The sequence below is a fragment of the Musa acuminata genome, chromosome BXJ1-9, assembly GCF_036884655.1.
Source record: "Musa acuminata AAA Group cultivar baxijiao chromosome BXJ1-9, Cavendish_Baxijiao_AAA, whole genome shotgun sequence".
NCBI classification, from domain to species: Eukaryota; Viridiplantae; Streptophyta; class Magnoliopsida; order Zingiberales; family Musaceae; genus Musa; species Musa acuminata.
In genome coordinates this window covers 41,864,645-41,887,762 of record NC_088335.1, presented here as the reverse complement: position 1 = coordinate 41,887,762, position 23,118 = coordinate 41,864,645, and the positions used below count along the sequence as shown (strand labels likewise).

Below are 23,118 nucleotides of genomic sequence, written 5' to 3'. Positions count from 1 at the left end.
AATCGGTGGTTGACCTCCGCAACCCCGATATCCTTGGCATAATTCCGCTCTCCGTGGCCCGATGCCCGACGTCCGAAGCCTTCTGCCGTCCAATATCCTGACGTGATCTCCTCCGGCGCAACGTCAATTCCTCCTGCGTCAACTGTCTAATCCTGATCGAGTAGACCTGCATCACTCAAAATGCTTTTAAACATTTAAACATAATCAATTAGTTTCATTATCAAAATCCGAGATTCAACAAATTTTAGATGAAGAAACTAAATTTTTAAAAATATAAAAATATAATATCAAACGAATCATCTATGGGCATAGATAATAAGTATCAACTGTTCTCGCTTTCATTTTAAGATGATTCCATGTAATGATAAATAATTCATACTCTTTTAGTTTTTATATTAAAATAAATATCTATTATTAATAAATAAGTTGAAGTGTTAGTATCAATCTACCAAATAATTTATAAGAGGAATTTAAAAGACTTTTGTAACGATTGATTCAAAACATGTAAATGTTAGACTTATATATTTTTCTTTCAAATTAAAGTCTTATAATTTTTTTCGCATGACCTTTCTTGTCATTGAAGTAACATTTTACTATGAATATTTTTTTATAAATTTATATAATATATAAACTCAAGTGATTTTCTTTTCAACTTTTTTTTATTATTATTTGCTTTTCAACTTTTTTTATTATTATTCACTTCTTAAGTTGTATGTCAAATATTATGAATATTTTTTATTCTAATCTTTTTTTTTCTAAAAACATATACTAGTTAACTCATTTAAGTTATACTTATCGTTAATTTTATTATAGTAAATTTTAAATAAATAAAATTAAGAATAAATTAAACAAAAAAATATTTTACTATATTCATAGCTAATATTTTTGTCTTTATAACTTTAACAAACGTAATAAGAATATAATCTTGAATTTCTCTATAATAAAATTTCAGTTGATTCTTTCATTAGAATGCTAACTAATGAATTATCAGTAAAAATTCAAATGTAACATATTTGAAGGCTTCATCGAAAAATAGAAAATCAAATGTTCTATCAATGGATTATGTTTTCAGATGAATTCACAGCGATAAATAATTTAACAGCGGAAGTTTATGAATAGAGCTGCTGTATTACATGTAGCATAGATCTTTTCTTAATGTCACGGCAACTTTAACATAAGAGTTTTCTCTGCAGACCAGAATGCCCTTTTCATGAATGGATTAAGCTTATGCATGAAGCGAAACAAAATGACCAGTTACCGCCTAACTCTATTAACTTGATTGTCCAGCCAAGAGAAGATGTCATCAAAAACTTGGGATATTATCTCATCAGGCTCACCCTCCATCAGAGCATGATATGAATCCTCGTAAAGGCACAACTTCTTGTCAGTGCAACTAGCTTTCTCATACAAACCCTTGCTTCCTGAAGGATCAGTTATACTGTCAAACTCACCATGGAGTATTAGCAACGGCAGACACACCTGAAATAAGAAATCCAAGAGTTTGCCAGATATTTCAATAAAATTAACACGCACAGTATCAAGTTCAGGTAATGCAAATGATATTATAATCATCAAAACGGAACTCCTAGCTTCGACCAGGAAATAAGAGTATGATGGTGATGCTAATTAATGCATCTCTCTGTGCTTAAAGTCGCATGGAACTAAGGTTTGAAAAATTCCTACATCAAGTTTTATCACGCTACCATTTTCCATGTATTGCATGTGGCTACAAGTGTGATTCCCTAATTAGTCATTCAGGGAAGCAAGTTTTACAATTTATAACTAATGGTACAACTTCATCCTAGACCACTTCTTGACCACAGATCAAGAGGTTCATATGCCATACTCGTTATCTAATCTTCCCACCAAATGTAAACAAAAAATTCCCTTTTTCTTGTTTGTTTGGTGATAACTAACCAGCTTCAAGTTAACATCAGCATTTGATTACTAAGACAAGTTCTTGGATCACTTAAACTGCAACACTATAGCCAGGCAAAATCTAACCTAATTTTCATATTTACTTTGTAACTCTACAAAGCAACAACATGCATAGTAATTATGTCTAACTCAAATTTTGTGGGTAATTAAGACCAGAAAGGCACTGTTGAACCTAATTTTTTGCAAAATATTATCAAAACATGCTATCCTCATCTACGGGTTTAAGCATGCATATGAAAGTCTGTTTGTAATACTCATTATTCAAAACCATAGTAATTAACAAAAGAGAATTAGACGAACAAAGAGCTGATATTGTATGACTTCTACATCACGTTCCAAATAGATTGCAAAACCTAAAAAAGAAATGTTCGATCATGTTCATACTTCTTCTAGTCGTTGCTCAATCTCCCGAGTAGCTTTCACCAGCTCCAGTCCTGTCCTCAGGCGTGTTTTGCCCTTGTATCTAAGCACATTATATGAAATCTGCACCCAAAAGAAGATATATGTATATATTGATTCAACTGACAAACTCAGAAAAAGACAGCCAGCTTGCATATAAGAATCAAGAGAGTTGCAGTTCAAGAACCAGGAAGTGTATTTCACTTGATGTCCAAATGCTTTTCTACTTTATATCAATCAAGAGAAATCCACCGGGTTCGGGCAGTAATTTCTGAATAATCTTCTCAGAGTTGCAGACAGACCTGCTCTAGTTTCTTCCGATCTCTATATGCCAGTTCTCCTAAATCCTTTATAGGAATTATTTTCTTTTCTGGAAGAAGTTTAGCCATGCCAATCAGAAATTGCTTCACAGGCCATGGTGGAATAATATTTTCTGAAATCTACTGAAAATGGCTTCAATTTAGAGAATAAAAAATTATTACATTGAAGGAAATTAGATGTCCATGCCAAATGACTTGCCTTGCACATTGGTGCTACTAAAATTGCACCATCCCATGAATCTGGCTGTTTTAAATGCACCTTCAAAGCAACTGCTCCACCCATTGATTCTCCAAACACAAAGCTTGGTAGTCCATCGTATTCCGGATTTTCTGCATTTCAAACCAAGTACAGAAGATAAGTTGCAAAGTAACTCAATTTTACTAGTTAAGTTTCCAAATACGATACGATAAATCTCCTATTTCATATGACAGTATCAATACTACATCTTTGGAGATTTCTCTCTCTACATAATAAAATCTGGAGATTTCTTGTGGTATGAGTATTTCTGAAAGCACAAAAATCTAATTATGAAACAATATCTCTTTTTGCATTACGTCATGATTAAAAAGCTGGCAAGACTATTCAAAATTAGAACTACAACTCAGACTGTTATAAACACTATACTCTTTCTCAAAAAGATATTTCCCATATTTGAATTTCTAATTGATAGATGTTCATCTTTTTAGAATATGTTAAATCTTAATGAAATGAAATCTTCAATCAAGTTTTGTAATCTTCAACTAAAATCAAACTTTGATTTTTTATTTTTCTCCTTGCCCTGTAGTAATCTAAAAAACTAAGGTAGAAATATTAGAAATGTTGTCACATGGCAACATAATGCATTGGCAAAAATACCCCTAAATTAATCACAATCAAAATTATTCAAACAAAAAATAAATTAAAAATGATTCTATATCAGTAAGCCTTAAGATTTTATTTTATAGCACCTATCATTGCACTCTAACTCCTAGGAATGCATTGATTTTCGCCAGTACAATGCTTATTTTCTAAGGAAAACTCTTGACAAAAACACTCGAGAATTATTTCTAAAAACTTAGAACACTCCTGTATCCTGCTTTTCACACAGCAGTGCCATGAACAGTGTGGAGTACGTGGCACAAAGGCACCAGTGTCCTGGAATTAGCACAGCAGTGCAATTGAACAGTATAGAGTAGAACCAAAAGTTACTTACAATCAGGATTATGTGGCACAAAGGCACCAGTAGAGATTGGATTGCCATTTTTATTGATAAAGATAAACAAAGACGACCAATTCCTACATGTCCACACAAGTGAAGCTTAGCAATAGTAGTCTGATGATTGCATACCTGAAGGTTCAACATTCTAAGAAATTCTTAAAATGGCTCGAGCCCTATGGACGATCAAAGACCAAGCCAAATGAATTAGCAGCACAAGAACTAAAACTAACTTGTCTAACATAATTCAAGCGTGCACTGTGATGCAGAAACAAGTAATCTTATGAGGCGCAAGAAAGAAGACATAAGACGGAAGGTAAAAGATTAAGATACAAGAACTGAACTCAATAGTACATATGGCTCTGTCACTGGTCTTTGATGCACTTGAAGAGGCTGGTTCCAGAGACCGAGGCTCCATCTCATCACACAAAATTCTGGAATTCATAATCCAGATAACCAGCAGCATTTGGTTGTTGTCTTAAGCAAAGGCAACAAACATATGGATAACTTTATTTTGAACCGTTTGCGGGGAAAACTAAAGCATGGTTACAGCTCATATCTGGCATAGATATATTGCAAAATGTGTCTTTGTAATATTCCAATTAAAAAACTTAAACATTAATTAGATAGATATATTGCTCTCATGTTCCATATCTGGCATTGTTCTTTTCCTTTTTTTCACTTGGGTCTAAGTCGATATGGAATGCATTCAGTAGTTAGAAAAAACACGATACCAGCAATGTGATATTGCATAAACTCATGTTTCCAGAAGGTGTTGCAGTAAATTTACCTTTGATCGAGATATTTCAATTGATTTTACAAAAAAAGAAGCTCTAAAAAATTGCAAATCAGTGCATATTACTGGTGAAAGCGTTCTACCTTTGATTTTGGAGAAATGTTCGACGACATCATCTACAAGGCAATCAAAGTTTGGTATATAACCATGAAGACCTTCTGAGAGACCGAATCCAGGATAATCCATAGCAAAAACTCCATATCCACATGACGCTAGCTTCATAGCAACACCTAAGGCATGCATGTGTACCAATTAAGAGACATGTAGATCTTCATCAGAAACAGGGTATATGAGAAAACTACGAATTTCTGCATACCTTCAAAGAAAAAAGTGCAGGTGTCTCCATATTTGTGACAGAAACAAACAAGAGCCTTAATAGAGGAGTTCTCCGGAAGCCAGCTTTTGGAGAAAATTTCTATACCTCTGGCATTCACCTCATATGACTGTATGTAAGAGACTACATTGGTATCCATTTCAAGCAAGAATCTTAAATAGAAGGACTTCTAATTTCTACACACAGTTTTGTGGACCTACCAACATTGCAGGTTTCTAAAATAAGCTGAATGAATCATAGAAAAAAAAATGACTAAATTGAGGATAGTAACCATCAGCAAGTAGGCATTATGATCTAGTTTGGTTTGAATTGCATTAGCAGTTTCTTATAAATATTTTGGAGGCAGTCATCCAATTAGGATTTCTGCTTAATAAGTGTGGGTCAGATAAAAAGAAAAAAAAAAAGGAAACATAGAAGGAGAACATTGGAATTGCATAGAAGCATTTTCTTTTTCTCCAAGAAGAATATCCATAACAGGCTGTCATAAGAATAGCAAATTTGCAATAACCATCCAGACTCCATTTTTAACAGTACTAAATACACGGTAATAAGATCAAATGTTTCACCTCTTTTGTCCTCAGTCCAGTATGATTTGCCTGCAGGTAACGATAGGAAGAAATTACAGTTAATTGTCATTGATGAATCTCGAAGATTTCAGAAGAAGAAAAGCATTTCCAAATTGTCCTAAGAGAATTCAATAAAGAGTCCAAATATTACAAAGCAATAACCTCGTCAATTATATCAAAGGCTCCTCATCACAGACCATGTTCTATACGATCAGAATCTGAAAACACATTTCAGAATCTTACATCAACGATTCGAGTTTGAGCTAATATAACCAGGAAGCAGAGATTGTGGAAGATTCAAATCAGAAAAGGAAAGAAGTAAAAGAACGATCGTTTTGGAAAGGAAGACAAGAAGGAATATCATTCCCCAGGTAGAGGGGGCATGTTAATAAAAAATTACACACCAAGAAGCCAAATTAGAAAGGGGGCATGTTAATCCAAAATTAACTTTTTTGCTCCCTTTTCTTTGGGTCCATAAGGTTTCCTTGTCCTTTCTTACACAATTTCCACAATTTTATGCTTAAAAATCAATCCATGTCGTCGTACCCTTCACAACCAAACAACCTGACGATTGATGCAGTAATTTTCTAATGCACTGAACCTCAAGAAATTATCAACTAATAACCATATTCAATGAAACGCATCAGATCTCGATATCAATGACTAGTTACGGGAATCTTGTGGTACTTTTCTTAACAGGGGAGGGCAAAGAACAACAACATCATCATCATCATCATCGTCCGGCCAATCATACCTTGAAGAGGTAATGATCGATGTTAAGTTGCACGTCCTTGAAGGCCTCGCGGACCTTCCTACGCTCGCGCGCCTGGTCCAGCTTCGTCTCCGACACCATCCTCGCGAGATCCTCGTCCACTCCCTCCCACCTCATCGTTCCTCTTCCTCCTCCTCAACCTCGGTCGATGGCGGAGACAAATGAATCGAAGAGGCCAACGTTAATGCAATACAATGGACAGATGCAACCAAGACGAAAAGTTGAGAGAGACCAAATAGATGACGAGAGGAGGAATCAGTTACCCCTCGTAACGAATTCGAGAAAGGAAACTGGAGTCCCGATTCGTGCCCCCAAAACGACCCCAACAACTTTAACCTTATGTGACAGAGTTAGACTGGGGCCCGCCGAGGGTCTCCGGACTCCCTGCGTGAGAGGAAGAAAATTTGGTGACCAATCGGTGCCCCCCCCATAACGAATTCGAGGAAAGGAAACTGGAATTCCCGATTTCGTGCCCCCAGAATGATCCCACCAAAGTTACCCTTACGTGACAGAGGTAGACTGGGGCCCACCGCACACAAGTAAATATGTGGTGTGATCCTCACATCACTACTCTAAAGTTATATTATTAGATGGCACCTTTAATCTATAATAGCATTATTTAAACATATTATGATTTAATCTTAATCTTCTAAAGTAGAGTATCGGTTGGTCATATAGTTACTGATATACGACCATATTTTTTCCCATCATACCAATATGTCAGGTACGATCTCGTCTTTCACACGCCTAACGTCTGGGTTCATGTACCACACCATGAGAGATCATGTCACCTTATTAAACCAACCCAAAGAGCGTTTTGTCCTTTTGGTCTTAAAACCTATAAAACGTACGTCAGACCTCAGATGCCATCCTCTCCAGTCCAAGATGAGGACCAGCAACGATGGAGTAAGCGCTCTCTGTCGTCAAGTGGTCTTCAGCAGCACAACGAGGAGTCTACGTTGTATGAGTCGCTTGACGTGACTAGATGATGGATAATAAGGAAAGGTCTCATGCTTTTTCGGTTTCATACGACGTACAGGAGATGTGGCGGGTGACGATTGGTTTGGTCCATGCGCTAAGTTTATGCACCAACACGAACAGGAAGCAGGCAGAGTAGGTGATACACACACGACATGTGATGCCACGTGGCGATGTTAAACAGTGTGCGGCCCCCACCTGTCTTCTGAAACGGGACGCGTGTTTCCTTCCTTGGCCGAGACAGATGTTCTGCCACCTAAGGACCTGTCCGTTCACGGTAACGGTCGCTGGGGGGAGCTATTGGTTGATAGGGCGATACACATTGATTTTGATAGAAAAAAAAGTCGACAAATGATCGAAAAATAAAAAATCATTTTTAGAATCTTGTATCCTAATTTATCAGTGTATAAATTATTTCTAAATAAAAATAAATACATCTAACCATAAATGAATAAAAATTCTAACTTATTTGAAGGAAAATTTGAATTTATATTTTCAATACAATCAAATTTTAACTGCAACCGACCCACGATCGTACGTATATTGTACCGATCGATACCCACCAAGTCATATTTCACCATACTGCTTGAAACAGATTAATCTTCATACCGATTGCTGGGACCATTATGTATCATCCATTTTATAGGGTACAGTATATCATATGTATTAATCGATACATATGGTACATCAAACCAACCATTTCGTACTATTTTCGGATGGTACGTTGGTGCCACACATGAAACCTTTTTTTTTTTTTTTTTGCTGTGAGGCAAAGTAGTAACCTCAAAAAAGCTCGTCTAACATTAACATACCTTACAATGACAATATTAACTTCCAATACTGACAGGGTCTTCTCTGAAGATTTATCGGATGATAACTTTTATTGTACATACAGTCGTAGATACACATTACATTGATAAAGTAATCAGAGAATAGACTTCTCTTGATCCTTTTAAGCTTTATCTTGCTTGCTAAAGTTCAACCAGCAAATAACAGTCTGCCTAATTGCACTGGCTGAAATTGCCAGATTGGTGAGGCAGTTTGACCTTCACAAGCTCAGCAGCAGTGCGTGCAACAGCAGATGCACGATCGGCCGAAGCAATAGCAGCTCGTGCTTTCTCCAAGACATCAGATGAACTTCGACTTGAACATGATCTGTGGATAACAGATGGTGCTTCGGTTTCACTAGTTGCTGCATCTTGTTTGTCAGCAACAGTTGAAGAAGTTTTGTTCGTGAGCAAGGAAGGGCTATTAATCGAAGGGGCAGGAGATTGTGGCAGTTGATCTGGCTTTCTTTTATCAGATGAAACAAATACTCCATCCCTGGGTGAAGGATTAGTGGAGCTCTCAATTACAGGTGCCTGCAACTCCATATGATTCAACCCATCCTACATTTGCAGATGATATGTTAATAACCAGAGGAGATGGTTACAAGAAGAGAGTAAAATAGGATAAAAGCATAACATTGATAGTCACGTATATATGAGACACTGCAGTATATGGCCTGTTTTATGCTACAATTTAAGTGCTTTGACAAACATATTACTAATTGAAATTAGTATACATTACACTGCAAACTGAAATTGAATGCTGCTGTAATAACATTAAGAAAATAATTCAAAAGGGAAAAAAGGGCTGCTAGCTTATGGTATGAAAGATTTAAATGAGGTCCTCATTGTCACGAACGATCGTCGCGCACTCGCAACAACTTCGTTCAACAAACCGTTCGTCGCTTTTGCATGCTTGAACAGAGACATGGCAGCCTATTTTGTCTTGGTTTTGTATGTTTTGCTTGTAAAAATATATGTTCGAACAAGTTGCAGCGTTGTAGTGCGATCGCTCACCGCGCCGGGCCAAAAAGCCCCAAAATGGCTCCATTTTCGCGTGTTGTGGGCTGTTTTCTACAGCCCGCTGCAGCGCCCAAAACGTCAGCCATCTCAGCACCCTGGAACCCCCGGGTGGCACAGGGCTTAATGGGGCTTCGGTATATTGTTGGGCATTGAAAAATCTTCACAAGTTCGCACATTGACTTGACAGGAACTTACCTTCGCGCTCGGCATCCGATGAGCAGTTGTTTGTGGACTTGCAACTGTTCGTTCTACCTTCTAAAGTCTTTGTTTTCCTCCTTCCTCTCTTTTCTCCTGTGCACACAAGGTGCTTGCTGAATTGCTTGTAAAGCTTCCCTCTTTGTGAGACGTTGGGTCTTGTCCATCGCTCATTTTCAATCTAATCAACTTTTTGTTTTACAGGTCCTTCGGGACTTGTACGAGATTGCAACTAGGATGAACCTTTGCGGACGCATATGTTGCAAGGACGCCTCAAGACTTAGGCAATCTCAGCTAAGTCCGAGAAGTTGGTGCAAGGGTGCGTCGCGACTTAGGCAACTCAAGCTACGTTCGCGTCTTGGCCGCAAGGTGGCCTCACGACTGAGGCAATTCTAGCTAAGTCCGTGACATTGTGGTATCAGAGCGGGCAAGCAATTCGAGCAAGCAGCGAAGGAACTTCACAATTTCGCCATGGCAAAGCATTGTGACGAATCAAGCAAGGCGGGGTAAGCCGGACCTTTGCCCCAAGCAGCCATAGGTGGGCTGCAAGTGCAAACTTGCTCTCATGTCGTTGGAGCCGCTTTGGAGGATCGTGGCAGTGAACATGATGAGCGAGAAATTGGCTATTCTCCGCGAGCGGAGGAGGCGTAATCTAGAGCGCCAACCGGGAAGAAGAGCCATAAGGAGAGACTCACAGTGGCGGAAACCTGCTTGGATGTTCTTGAAGCGAGCTTGGAGGAACTCTACCAAGGCCAGCGAAGGTTTCTTGGGGTAGAGAGCTCGCAAGAAGTTCAATCCCAAATCGACAAGGTCGAGGCCCTAGTCGATCGACTATCGGACGACACTAAAGACTCCGTGCAACATCTGCAGGAAGTCGTGGCAGAACTCACTTCTAGGGTGACCATGCTCACAAGAGCACTGAATGTGGGAGGAAGCAACACCCGCGTTGCGCCGCCACAAAACTTGACGGCACCCGAGCCGCATTGTTATGGAGGTGCCCGAGATGCTAAAGAGCTTGAGAATGTTTTGTTCGACATAGAACAATACTTTCGAGCTACGAGGCCTGATTCTGAAGAAACCAAAGTTTCGATAGCAACCATGTATTTGAATGGGGATGCAAAACTTTGGTGGCGAACCTATTGGAAGGAGATCCAACAAGGTCGATGCCGGGTGGACATATGGGAGGACTTAAAGCGAGAGTTGAGAACTCAATTTCTACCCGAGAACATAGAGTTCGTTGCAAGGAGGAAGTTAAGACAACTCCGCCAAAGTACTTCCATCCGAGACTACGTGAAGCAATTTTCTACGCTACTGCTGGACATACAGGACATGTCCGAGAAGGATAAGCTATTCAGCTTTCTCGATGGTTTGAAGCCACGGGCTCAACAAGAACTACATCGAAGGAATGTCACTGATGTGATCGGGACAATTGCTGTCGCAGAAAGGCTCACCGACTTTGTTTCCTTTGAGGACCCGGGAAAAAGGAAACCATCTTTAGGAAATCGCCCTCCAAAATATTCTTGAGGGAAGGAGCCCGGAGGCGAACAAAGGAAGAAGAGTTCCCACAAAGGGCCAAGCTCAAAAGACAAGGCCCCGAAACCTGACGGATGCTTCTTGTGCGGAGGGTCGCACATGGTGAGAGAGTGCCCACAGAAATATGCGCTCAATGCTTTAACAGCTTCCATCCATCCCCCCCAAATCAGACAAGGGCAAGGCTGTCGCTCTTAGTTCAAGTAGTTCAGAATCTAGCAGCGACGATGAGGAGTCGCAAGGACCCCGGATGGGAGCAATGCATTTGTTGAACACTATGCGGGGTCAAGTGGGGGAGAACATGAAGACAAGGCCACAAAAAACAGGAAGTAACGAGTTGATGTACGTAGACATTAAGCTCAATGGTCAAACGACCCGTGCAATGGTGGACACGGGCGCTACCCATAACTTTATTGTCAATCGAGAAGCAAAACGACTTGGGCTGATCTTGGAGAAGAACCAAGTCGAAAGAAGGCGGTGAACTTGGAGGCCAAGCAAATCTCCGGGTTGGCAAAAGGAGTTCCCGTCAAGATCGGAACATGGAGCGGGAGCACAAACATGATGGCGATGCCACTGGACGACTTCCAAGTGATTCTTGGAATGAAATTCATGTACATGACGAAGTTGGTGCCAATGTTGTTCCTAAACTCCCTATGTATGATGGGAGGTGACGACCCCTGTGTGGTTCCCATCTCTCATAGAGGAACCAGGGAACCCCAACAGATATCGGCATTACAACTGAAGAAAGGGATATGAAAAAGTGAATTAACATTCGTGGCTGTTATGAAGCTAGAGCCACTTGAAAAGAAGGCCATTCATGAACCTATTGTGGTGGCGAACGTCCTGAAGGAGTTCGCAGATGTTATGTCACCCGAGTTATCGAAGACTCTGCAGCCACGCAAAGGCATGGAACATCACATCGAGCTGGAGCCAGGAGTGAAGCCTCCAGTGAGACCACCCTACCGCATGCCCTCTCCAGAGTTGGCAGAGCTCAGAAAGCAGTTAGGTGAACTGTTAAGCAGTAGTCTTATTCGCAATTTTAAGGCACCCTTCGGAGCTTCAGTTCTCTTCCAAAAGAAACAAGATGGGAGCCTCCGACTATGCGTCAATTATCGAGCCCTCAACAAAGTGATGATGAAGAATAAGTATCCCATCCCACTCATCGTGGACTTGTTCAACCAATTGGGCAAAGCCAAGTATTTCTCTAAACTTGACCTCCAGTCGGGGTACTGACAGGTGCGCGTTGCTGAAGGCGACAAAGCGAAGACTACCTACGTGACCAAGTATAGAGAGTTTGAGTTCTTGGTGATTCCTTTCGGCTTAACCAACGCTTCAGCCACGTTCTGCACTCTTATGAACCAACTATTCAAAGAGTATTTGGATAAGTTCGTGGTCATCTACTTGGACAATATCATCGTCTGCAGCCAAACGCTCGAGGAGCATGTCGAGCACCTTCGAACGATTTTCAAGGTTCTCAGGGAAAACACTTTGTTCGTGAAAAGGGAGAAGTGTTGTTTTGCTCAAACAGAGATCTTATTCTTGGGGCATCGAATCGGTGATGGCTCCATTCGGACGGACAAATCAAAGGTGCAAGCTGTTACAAAATGGCGAACTCCAAAGAAGGTACCAGAGATGAGATCCTTCTTTGGTTTCGTTAACTACTATCGACGCTTCATAGTAGGGTACTCGAAGCGTGCAACTCCACTGACGAAGTTGTTTAAGGAGCAGCCTTGGAGGTGGCTTGATAAATGTGAAGCTGCGTTCCAAGATCTGAAGGCTGCTGTGTTGAAAGAACCGGTGCTGAAATTGCCGAACTATGGGGAGCCCTTTGAAGTCCATACAGATGCTTCAGACTTCGCTATTGGAGGAGTACTCATGCAGGAGGGTTATCCGGTGGCTTACGAGAGCCACAAGCTCAACGAGACCGAGCGGCGGTATCCGGTGCACAAGAAAGATATGACAGCGGTGGTCCACTGTCTACGAGTTTGGCGACACTACCTTCTTGGATCGCGATTTGTGCTGAGGACAGACAACATCGCTTTGAGTTATTTCCAAACTCAAAAGAAACTCTCCCCAAAACAAGCATGATGACAGGACTTCCTGGCTGAGTTTGATAGGGCAATGGAGTACAAGCCCGGAAAGGCAAATATATCGTGACCGATGCATTGAGTCGAAAAGTGGAGCATGTGAATGTCGTACAATTGGAGGGCAAAGGCCAAGCAAGTCAGTTGTACTCCAACTTCCTTTCCAAGATCAGGGATGGACTGTACAATGATCCCCAGGCAATAATCCTGATGCAGCTCATCAAAGAAGGCAAGGCACGACAATTTTGGATCCAGGAGGGACTCGTTTATACAAAAGGGAATAGGGTTTATATCCCTCGAATGGACAAATTGAGGCGTGAGCTCTTAAAAGAGTGTCACGATTCCCTTTGGGCTGGACATCCAGGCATTTACAAAACCTTGGCTCTCGTGGAGAGGGCCTTCTACTGGCCACAGATGGGTGTTCTGATGTGGAGGAATATCTTCGAACGTGTCTCACTTGCCAACAAGACAAGGTGGAGCAGCGGAAGCCGGTGGGACTTTTGGAGTCGTTGCCCGTACCAGAAAGACCGTGGGAGAGCATTTCCTTGGATTTCATATCAAGCTTGCTGATGGTAGGGGGACTCGGATCGAGACTCGTGGTGGTCAATCGATTTTCAAAGTATGCAACTTTCATTGCTGCACCCCTACACTGTTCAGCATAAGAGGCGGCCAAGTTGATGATGAAGAATGTGGTGAAGTATTGGGGAGTCCCGCACAATATTATCAGTGATCGAGACGCTCAGTTCCTGGGACGATTCTGGACCGAGCTATTCAAATTGTTGGGGTCTAAGCTATACTTCTCCATAAGCCTCCACCCTAGACGGATGGCCAAACCGAAAGGATAAACTCGCTCCTGGAGCAATATCTTCGGCACTACGTGAGTGCCAACTAACGAGATTGGGTGAAGCTGTTAGACGTATCCCAATTCTCCTACAATTTGCAGCGAAGCTCTGCGTCCAACAAGAGCCCCTTCGAGATCATTACAGGACAACAATCGTCGACTCCTCATACCTTAGCTATCGGATATACTGAGAGTAGTCCGTCAGCATATCACTTTGCAAAAGAATGGCATTGAAATGCAGATATTGCACTGGCTTATTCGGAGAACGCGGCCAAAAAGATGAAGAAGTGGGTCGACTTGGGAAGCCGACCGCAGGAGTTCAAAGTCGGCGATTTGGTGTTTGGTGAAGCTCCAACCAGTATCACTCCAATTCTTTAGGAACAAAGTACACAAAGGATTGGTGCGCAAGTATGAAGGGTCTTTCCCAATTATCAGTAGGGTGGGTAACGTCTCCTACAGGTTACAGTTGCTGGCGTGGCTCAAAATTCACAATGTTTTTCACGCCAGCAACTTGAAAGCCTATCACTCAAATCCGTAAGATGCTTCTCTAAGTGTTCCAACTTGGCTACCCCCCACCAGAGCCTCCTACGAAGAGCGAGTTGAAACCATTCTGGCGGATCGCAAGATAAAGCTACCCAATAGAGCTTAGCAAACCGAGTACTTGGTGAAGTGACGAAAGCTTCCCCAAACTGAAGCCAGCTGGGAGCCCGAAGATGCCCTATGACATGAAGAAGCAATCATCAATAACTACCAACAAGCGTTGACGAGGGCGTCGACGGTTTAAGTGGGGGAGAATGTCACGAACAGTCGTCGCACACTAGCAACAACTTCGTTCAATGAACCGTTTGTCGCTTTTGCATGCTTGAACAGAGACATGACAACCTGTTTTGCCTTGGTTTTGTGTGTTTTGCTTGTAAAAATACATGTTCGAACAAGTTGCACCGCTGCAGTGCGACCGCTTACCGCACCAGGCCAAAAAGCCCTAAAATGGCTCTGTTTTCACGTGTCGCGGGCTGTTTTCTGTAGCAGTGCGCAAAACATCAGCCATCTCAGCACCCTAGAACCCCCCGGGTGGCACAGGGCTGGATAGGGCTTTGGTATATTGTCGGGCGTTGAAAAATCTTCACAAGTTCGTACGTTGACTTGACGGGAACTTGCTTTCGCGCCCGGTACCCGGTGAGTAGTTGTTTGTGGACTTATAATTGTTCGTTCTATCTTTTAAAGTCCTTGTTTTCCTCTTTCCTCTCTTTTCTCCTGTATACACAAGGTGCTTACTGAATTGCTTGTAAAGCTTCCCTCTTTGCGAGACGTCGGGACTTGTCCATCACTAGTTTTCAATCTAATTAACTTTCTGTTTTACAGGTCCTTCGGGACCTATACAAGGTTGCAACTAGGCTGAACCTTTGCGGACGCATATGTCGCAAGGACGCCTCAAGACTTAGGCAATCCCAGCTAAGTCCGAGAAGTTGGCACAAGGGTGCGTCGCGACTTAGGCAACTCAAGCTAAGTTCGCGTCTTGACCGCAATGGTGCCTCACGACTTAGGCAATTCCAACTAAGTCCGTGACATTGACAAATTATTATCAAGTGACCTTAGCTAATAGCTTGACTATCTTAAACATTACATCTTTGATATGCACTGTCCAAAAGAGTACAGAATTGTGAATTGACGAATAAATAAAATAGACAGTTATAATGTGGTGTATAAATCTATAGAAACTCTCCATTTTCAAAGATTTTGCAAGAGAATGGATTCAAAACATATCACTTACTAATAAAGTAAAATATTTTTCTTTTCTTTTCTAGTTGTGCAAGTTGTCCAACAGTTTTTACCCTAATTTGAGCCTGTGTCCTCCATTCTTCTTAGCCACAGCTCACAGGAGCTTGGATTCAGAGCTTTAATGTCACCCTCACTGCCACCATCACCATCACTGCTGTTGTTGTGTTTGATTACTAGAAAAGATGGGAGATCGTTTCACCTTCACTAGCAAACATGTCCTCTACATATACTGATGTTTTGGTACAACAGACCAAAACAAAGGCTGATGTGAACCAGGATATGGTAATTTCCAAATAAAAAACTGTTTGGCAGCCTAGTCAGGGTTGGCAGAGTTCCAAGTTTTAGAAGCAGCAATCACAACTTCAAAAAGCACCTTGATCCACAATACATAGATGATTTATGCAGATAATAAATAAAACATCAAAAACAACTAGTGTAAAGGCTTTACCAGCAAGTCTTCATGTTTTTTATTTAATTCTGATTCAGTGTCTGATGAGTCCCACTCTAGATTGTGCTCTTGTGCAATTGCTTTTAAAACCTTTACCTTTAACTCTGCAGGTGGAGCTGTCACTGTAAGCTTCTCAATAATCTGTAGAAGTTACTGCAGAAGGTCAATTATTAAGTCAGCAACAAGCACCAGATAAAATGTGTTTCTTACCATGCGATTGACATTGCTTTCTGGCCACAACTCAGATGCTGCTGCAGCAAACTCCTTACCATATTTTGTAGAAAATAAGTTTCGGATATGGAGCAACTCTGGCAAATCAGAACATCTTGGAGAAGCAAAGATGATACTGGCAACAGCCTCCTGCAATTCTACTGGGCAAGCCCTATTAAATGGATATAACAACTATACAATAAATGCCAAACAATTCTGACCCTGATATTACAAGTACAGCAACAACATTAAGTACAGGAATCTTCAACTTAGTAAAGGACTTCGGATAAGTATAAATTTAGATTGCAAGCATAACTTATTGTTGAAGATAAACTTCAAGGTGAAATTGAATGAATAAAGAGAATACAGATCCTTGTATCCTCTTCTATAGCCTATGTTCCATGGAGGTGTTATTATTTGTACTACCAACTGTAACAGTACGGATTAGAGGTTTCAGATAGTATGACTCCATTTGGCTGAGGCTAGTAATCCAACAAATAGATATCCAACACATGGCTTTGCAAAAGCCATGATCCTTTATACCTTGAAAGAGTTAGTCTGTGTCTTTCACCATTAAGGTGGTTGTGCCAGGGGCCAGCGACATCTAATGTCAGTTATTCATCATTGAACACTTAGCAGATCTCATCAGTTTGTTCAATGGCTCACAATTGAGGCAACAGCTGGCAGTGGCAAGGCAATTTCTGACATGTCATGCCATGACTGCTGCTCGGAGGGTCCAACCAGGACTTTTTGTCTTTTTGATGTTCCTTGCCAAGCTACCCTAAAAGTGAACCCTTCTATCTTTCGTTAAACTTATGTACCTTACAATTAACTTCTATATATATGTAGCTTAGATTTTGAAAACACAATAACTTCTCTGCAATCTCTTCTACGAAATTGAATGAACTCATCCTAGGACCATGATAGATCACACTGAAAATTTGCAGTAAAAGAATGACAGCAAGAATGATTTGTGTATAAAGTCAAAGAAAGACTGATCTCTCTAAATAAGAACTGAGTAATAAAACATATTGTTTTCACAAATTGTTCCTTTATTGCCATCCAAGCTTATGTGCTTCTAAATTCAAGCAGCTGCTTCCATTTACCTAACTCTATTGCTACTTAAGCCCTCAACTGATGCTAAATCATGAACAATTTTAATATTTCACTGGATGTGTAGAAAAGACTCACTTAAACCTTATGTTTGTTATCAAATTCTTTTTTTATTATGTTTGTTATCTAATCTTGAAGTCAGAAGATTTAGTAAGTAAATACTATAGCAGATAGAATTGTTTTATATTATTTCAATCTGATGCTATACAAGCATATAACATCAGCTCAAAATCAGTAGTCTTAGGCTATAAACCTTCAATATGTTTAATTTCAATCATTGAAGTCCTGTACTGAACTGAAGCAGTTCGAATGTAAGGACAGTGATGATAGTCAGAAGATAAAAAGAAAAAGAGAGAAAGTGAGACATGTTTAATTTCTAGTTTCTATTTCTCTTTTTCTAATTTCTACTTAGGGAGTTAAATTTTGTTTGTCATTGTTCATTGGGAATGCAGTGTCGTCAGCTGCTAGTCTGAAAAAAGAAAAAAAAAGTCATTCCTCTTGCTTCATCTCTTAATATACTGTAATGAATTTCTGATTTTGCAATTCCATTTCTCTAGCATACAACATCATCAAACATTTACATGCCTCAACAAGGAAAGGAGGACCAATCATGTGTTCACCAGCTTTATTAATCAAAGAAACTTGAGTTCCTTGCTCTTTCTTCCTTTCTGTTCTGTTCCTTCATTTTATATTTTTTGTTCATTGGCACAACTGCATCAAAAGTGTCATTGCCTAATCGGTGAATGGCACCTACTGTGCCAGCCACAACAGATATATTGTGAGAAGGTTTTCCTTGGTGCAGACAACAACCCATTTTCCTAACATTCCATAACAGCATGGAGTGCGCACCATATCAAACCATTAGAATCAAATTATAAACACACTGGATTCACTTAACCTATCAGTGGATGTTTCTTTTGTAAAATATACTGTTATATTCAAAATTCCATTCTGGTACTCCAAGGCTGTCGAGACTCCCTATATGTGGTGGATGTGGAAGAGAGATCATACATAAAGGAGATGTTCTATATGGTTGTGTTTCACCGGACAATAAGGTAATGGACATCAACCAATGTAAATAACATTTTCAGCTTCATGTTCAGCTGTATTATATTTAAAAACCATCATATGAGCAAAATCAACCAACCCAAGGTGTCTGTAGATGGATTATTGATTAGAAACGAGGTGACTGCCAGTTTAATTTATCCTATCTTCCCCTTCATTATTTGGCATCCTACTTGGGGATGAACAATACTATTTCAAAACAAGCATAATGCAACATTCAGCAACAGTGATAAATGAACTTTCTGCTAAGAGAAGAAAGATTATGACACTAAGCCTTTTTGTTCTTCTCTATGTATCCCTAGTTCAATAAATAATCATGAAACCATAAAAGCAAGCAAGGTTATAAGAATAGTTTGTCCAAAAAAGCAAGAAAATAATAGAAAGGTATAAATGAAATAACATAAAATAACAAACCTCTGGGTTTCGAGAATCAGAACATGTGCAAGAACAAATTCACAGAATAGTTCTATAATCTCATAGGCAGCCAGGATATTTTGTTCACGGATGATATTCTCCACCTAAGGATTAACCATAACTAACCATAACTGACAGAACAAAGATAGCTAATTAAGTATAGAGTCAACAATGTAGTTTAGTTAATGTCAATTATACACTTACTCTAATTCGAGCAATGGCTTCCTGACCAGTCTGAATACACTGAGATATTTCCTTGCGCATATGTTTGAGCTGCAACTCTCTCTTATTTCGAAGTAATTTAATTTGTGATATAGCCAGATTCAAGCAGGTCTTGCTGCACATATTCGGACATAGCCATGACAACAAGTTCAGTAAATGTCCCTCCTTTAGAACACATCATATCCATTTGCAAACATAACCAACAAAAAGCACCAAAAGAAGATAGAAAGTTTAATTACAAGTGAACCAAATAATTCTGCAACCAACAAAAGCTCCCAATGAACAGAGCCAGTATCATTACAAGTGAACCAAATAATTTTGCTACAAACCTATAGATCTAGGAGACAAATGATTACGTATGGGGTGCTGACCGATCCCAAAAACTGTATGTCAGATCACATTTCTAGATTGTGACAGATTTATTAGTCACGAAACGATTTAGTGATGGTTCATGGTTAATATTAACTTGACTCTATGAAGGCAACCTGAGTATGCAGAATCAAAGAACTCTACATTCTACATTGTTTAATAGAAGGCATATCTTCAACTTATGGCATTCGAGATTGACTTCTCAAGTTTTTTCAATTTCTGAACTGTTTTTGTGATATGATTAGGGTCCATATTGTTAGAATTAGTTTAGGCCTAGTTCTAGTCCAAGTCTATATGCTATATTGGTAGATGTACAGTATAATTCCTGGTGGTACAGTCTTAGTTTAATATGTTTTGCAAAAATGGAGAAAAGGTTTCCATGGCTATTAGGAGTCAGTACTAAGTCTGTGAGGTGGAAGTAACTTTATTCTGCTTAGTCATGTTCCCTACATAGTCTTTTAGCACCAATGCTGAATTCTTTCTTCTAATTCTATTCACAATAAGGCAATAAGTGAAGCCTCACAAACATTGGGGAATTTATTCTGAGTATTCATGTTCCCCACTGGCCAACCTGCCTTACAATTGGATGCAGTAAGTGAACTAGAAGCCATTACCGCATGGGTCCCATTTGACCCACCAGGATGGACCCATCCCTGCCATTCCCATATTCTTGTGGTTCAGATTCATCAAATTAGAGCTAAAGTAATCCCAAGTTGTTTAATTATTTTCTTTTTATCCCACTAAGCAAAAGGATTAATTAGATGCGTCTCTATCTTCAAAATTGGAATTTAAATACATTGTACTCTTTTTCATCCTCAATTATAAGATTTGATTGAAGGCATTGGATAGCTTAATTGAAAAAGACTTTGACAGATTATTATATTTGTGCTTGAATCCTTTCTTCATCGCAAATCAAAATTTTTATTAGGAATATCCGCAAAACATGTAACAGAAATTTACATTAATAATCTTCATAAATTACTCACATAGGATAAGGAGAATATTGACTTCAGACATTGTATTTACTTATTGATTAATTTTGATCAAGGACTGTGCCAAACCTTTCATCGACGTAATTGGGGACGGTGGAATTGAGTCCATTAATTTTATTGCATGATGTAATTGCTTGCTTCAACTTGTCTAAGGCATGTTCTCAGCCACTATGGCAACATCTCCTCCTTCACAGTGTCGTGCCCCCACTCACCATGAGTCCACTGGGACGGTGGAATTGAGTCCATTAATTTTATTGCATGATGTAATTGCTTGCTTCAACTTGTCTAAGGCATGTTCTCAGCCACTATGGCAACATCTCCTCCTTCACAGTGTCGTGCCCCCACTCACCATGAGTCCACTGCTGCCTCACTCCGTGTAAAAGATGGCTGAAAGCTCAAGATCACAACCCCACCAAAAGATGAGGGTTCCTCCATCTTCCTCTCTACCAATGATGCAACCTGCTTTTTATTTTTATCTCAGTAAGAAGAAACCATCACCACATGCCCACTTGGTTGTGATTGATTCTCTACAACCCGGAGAAGAACAGAGACCCTAGCTGAAGAAACTATCTATCTTGCAGTATTCCGGCCCCCCTGTTCTACTCTGTTCTTGGTTGTTCTGCAATCCAATGGGCAGTAGGAGAAGGGAAGAAAAACCAGCATAAATCTGAAAACAGAGGGCTGGCAGATTGTGGGTGGGAACTATCTGCAACTGCAAGCTTTGTGCTGAAGCTGCTGCCAACTTAGTGGATGCATTTAGGGACAGAGAGGAGATGTCGCAGTGTGGATACCTCATCTCAAATGATGATTGGTAATCTTATTTAATATATTTTATTAGACGAATTCTGGAAAAAGGTATTCTTTTTGCTTGGGAAGTGTTTTTTATGTTTAGAATTTTCTAAAAAAAATTCCTAATGCTTAAAATATCCTTTTTCCTCTTTTTTCTTTGCTTATTCTATGGACCTGTTCAGACTGTATTATAGTATTTTCAATAATATTAAGAAAACACTATAATGTAATATAATATAATACTTGTGAATAAATTTTGTAACTACTGTGATTCAATGTATTTATATTATGTTATAGTAATTTCAATTTTCAACAATACCAGAAGTACAAAAACATTATGACACTATAGTGTTTTCTTACTATTATTGAAAATACTGTAGTATGATGTAAAAATATTATAATTAGACCAATTCACCATATGAATCGGTTCATAGAAAACGAAAAAGGGGTAGATGTCTATGGTATTCCGGATATCAGGCAAAAAAAAAATCGATTTTGTTAGGGAATTATGAAAATAGGAGTACTTTCTAAAAAAATCTAAAAAGAATTTTTTTAAAAGTACACAGCCAACAATATGAAAATAGGAATGATATAGCCAGATTCAAACAGGTCTTGCTGCACATAGTCAGACATAGCCATGACAACAAGTTCAGTAAATGTTCCTCCTATAGAACACATAATATCCATTTGCAAACAAAGCCAACAAAAAGCACCCAAAGAAGATAGAAAGTTTAATTATAAGTGAACCAAATAATTATGCAACCAACAAAAGCTGCCAACGAACAGAGCAAGTGTCATCACAAGTGAACCAAATAATTTTGCTACAAACTTATAGATCTAGGAGACAAATGATTATGTATGGGGTGCTGACCAATCCCAAACACCGCAAGTCAGATCACATTTCTAGATTGGACAAATTTATTAGTCACGAAACAAATTTAGTGATGGTTCAGGGTTAAGATTTGATTTGACACTATGAAGGCAACCTGAGTATGCAGAATCAAAGTACTCTACGCCCTACATTGTTTAATAGAAGGCTTATCTTCAACTTATGGCATTTGAGATTGACTTAATTCTCAACATTTTCAATTTCTGAACTGTTCATGTGATATGATCAGGGTCCATATTGTTAGAATTAGTTTAGGCCTAGTTCTAGTCCAAGTCTATACACTATTTTGGTAGATGTATAATATAATTCCTGGTGGTACAGCCTTAGTTTAATATGTTTTGCAAAAATGGAGAGAAGGTTTCAAGGCTATTAGGAGTCAGTACTAAGTCTGTGAGGTGGAAGTAATTTTATTCTGCTTGGTCATGTTCCCTACGTAGTCTTTTAGCACCAACGTTGCAATTCTTTCTTCTAATTCTAATCACATTAAGGCAATAAGTGAAGCCTCACAAGCACCAACATGTTTTTCTGCAAAAAATTCCTAGAACATGAGATAAGAATGACCCGCAAATGTAATGGCAAGCTCTTCAAACTAGTTCAAAGTATCAGTCATGGGAGTTCCAAGAAGCACAAATTAGGTGCCAAGTTTTCCTAATCAATTGTCGTAAACAAATTGATTAAAACAGAAAATTCCAATCTAATTTGCCACGATCAATAATGAAACCAGATCCAGAACAGCCATCTTTCCCTGGTCATAAGGGAGAGGCTACCAACAAAACCAAGAAAGAAAAAGACGAGAGAAGGGAATACAGGAATATGAATCTAGGAAAACGAACCATCTCGTCCCGAAGGAGGCTCGATTGAAGATGGAATTCAAGGTGGACATCTCCGCACGAGAAAGACCAACCCATCCAGATCTTCAAACCCTAGAAATCAACCAGATCAGCAGCACACAGTAAAGCATCAATGGCCCTTTCCGCTCCGAACAGATGTCATCAATTCGATGAGTACCGGTGTCTGCCTGCGTTAACG

At 39.5% G+C, this 23,118-nt stretch overlaps 2 protein-coding genes across 2 annotated transcripts; both read right to left on the bottom strand.

The window, feature by feature from the left end:
• Positions 1–1,116: 1,116 nt before the first annotated feature.
• On the bottom strand, positions 1,117–6,616 carry LOC103998596 (caffeoylshikimate esterase-like). Its single transcript, XM_009420099.3, has 8 exons — positions 6,304–6,616; positions 5,550–5,579; positions 4,966–5,092; positions 4,733–4,879; positions 2,857–2,987; positions 2,640–2,777; positions 2,323–2,421; positions 1,117–1,479 (listed from the first exon to the last, which is right to left on the bottom strand). Exons 1-8 carry the CDS (start codon positions 6,436–6,438, stop codon positions 1,255–1,257), a joined length of 1,032 nt encoding a protein of 343 aa, XP_009418374.2. The 5' UTR covers positions 6,439–6,616; the 3' UTR covers positions 1,117–1,254.
• A 1,510-nt stretch (positions 6,617–8,126) lies between these two features.
• On the bottom strand, positions 8,127–23,118 carry LOC135593558 (uncharacterized). Its single transcript, XM_065083694.1, has 6 exons — positions 22,923–23,118; positions 19,033–19,165; positions 18,829–18,932; positions 16,237–16,408; positions 16,027–16,167; positions 8,127–8,687 (listed from the first exon to the last, which is right to left on the bottom strand). Exons 1-6 carry the CDS (start codon positions 22,970–22,972, stop codon positions 8,301–8,303), a joined length of 987 nt encoding a protein of 328 aa, XP_064939766.1. The 5' UTR covers positions 22,973–23,118; the 3' UTR covers positions 8,127–8,300.

Coding starts and splice junctions, on each gene's coding strand:
- LOC135593558 (XM_065083694.1), bottom strand. CDS start 22,972: ATGTCCACCTTGAATTCCATCTTCAATCGAGCCTCCTTCGGGACGAGA. Junction 19,166..22,922: donor GCCTCCTTCGGGACGAGATG/GTTCGTTTTCCT, acceptor GAATATGTGCAG/CAAGACCTGCTTGAATCTGG. Junction 18,933..19,032: donor AAGCCATTGCTCGAATTAGA/GTAAGTGTATAA, acceptor GTTAATCCTTAG/GTGGAGAATATCATCCGTGA.
- LOC103998596 (XM_009420099.3), bottom strand. CDS start 6,438: ATGAGGTGGGAGGGAGTGGACGAGGATCTCGCGAGGATGGTGTCGGAG. Junction 5,580..6,303: donor TCGATCATTACCTCTTCAAG/GTATGATTGGCC, acceptor CGTTACCTGCAG/GCAAATCATACTGGACTGAG. Junction 2,988..4,732: donor ACATTTCTCCAAAATCAAAG/GTAGAACGCTTT, acceptor TTTGAAATGCAG/AAAATCCGGAATACGATGGA.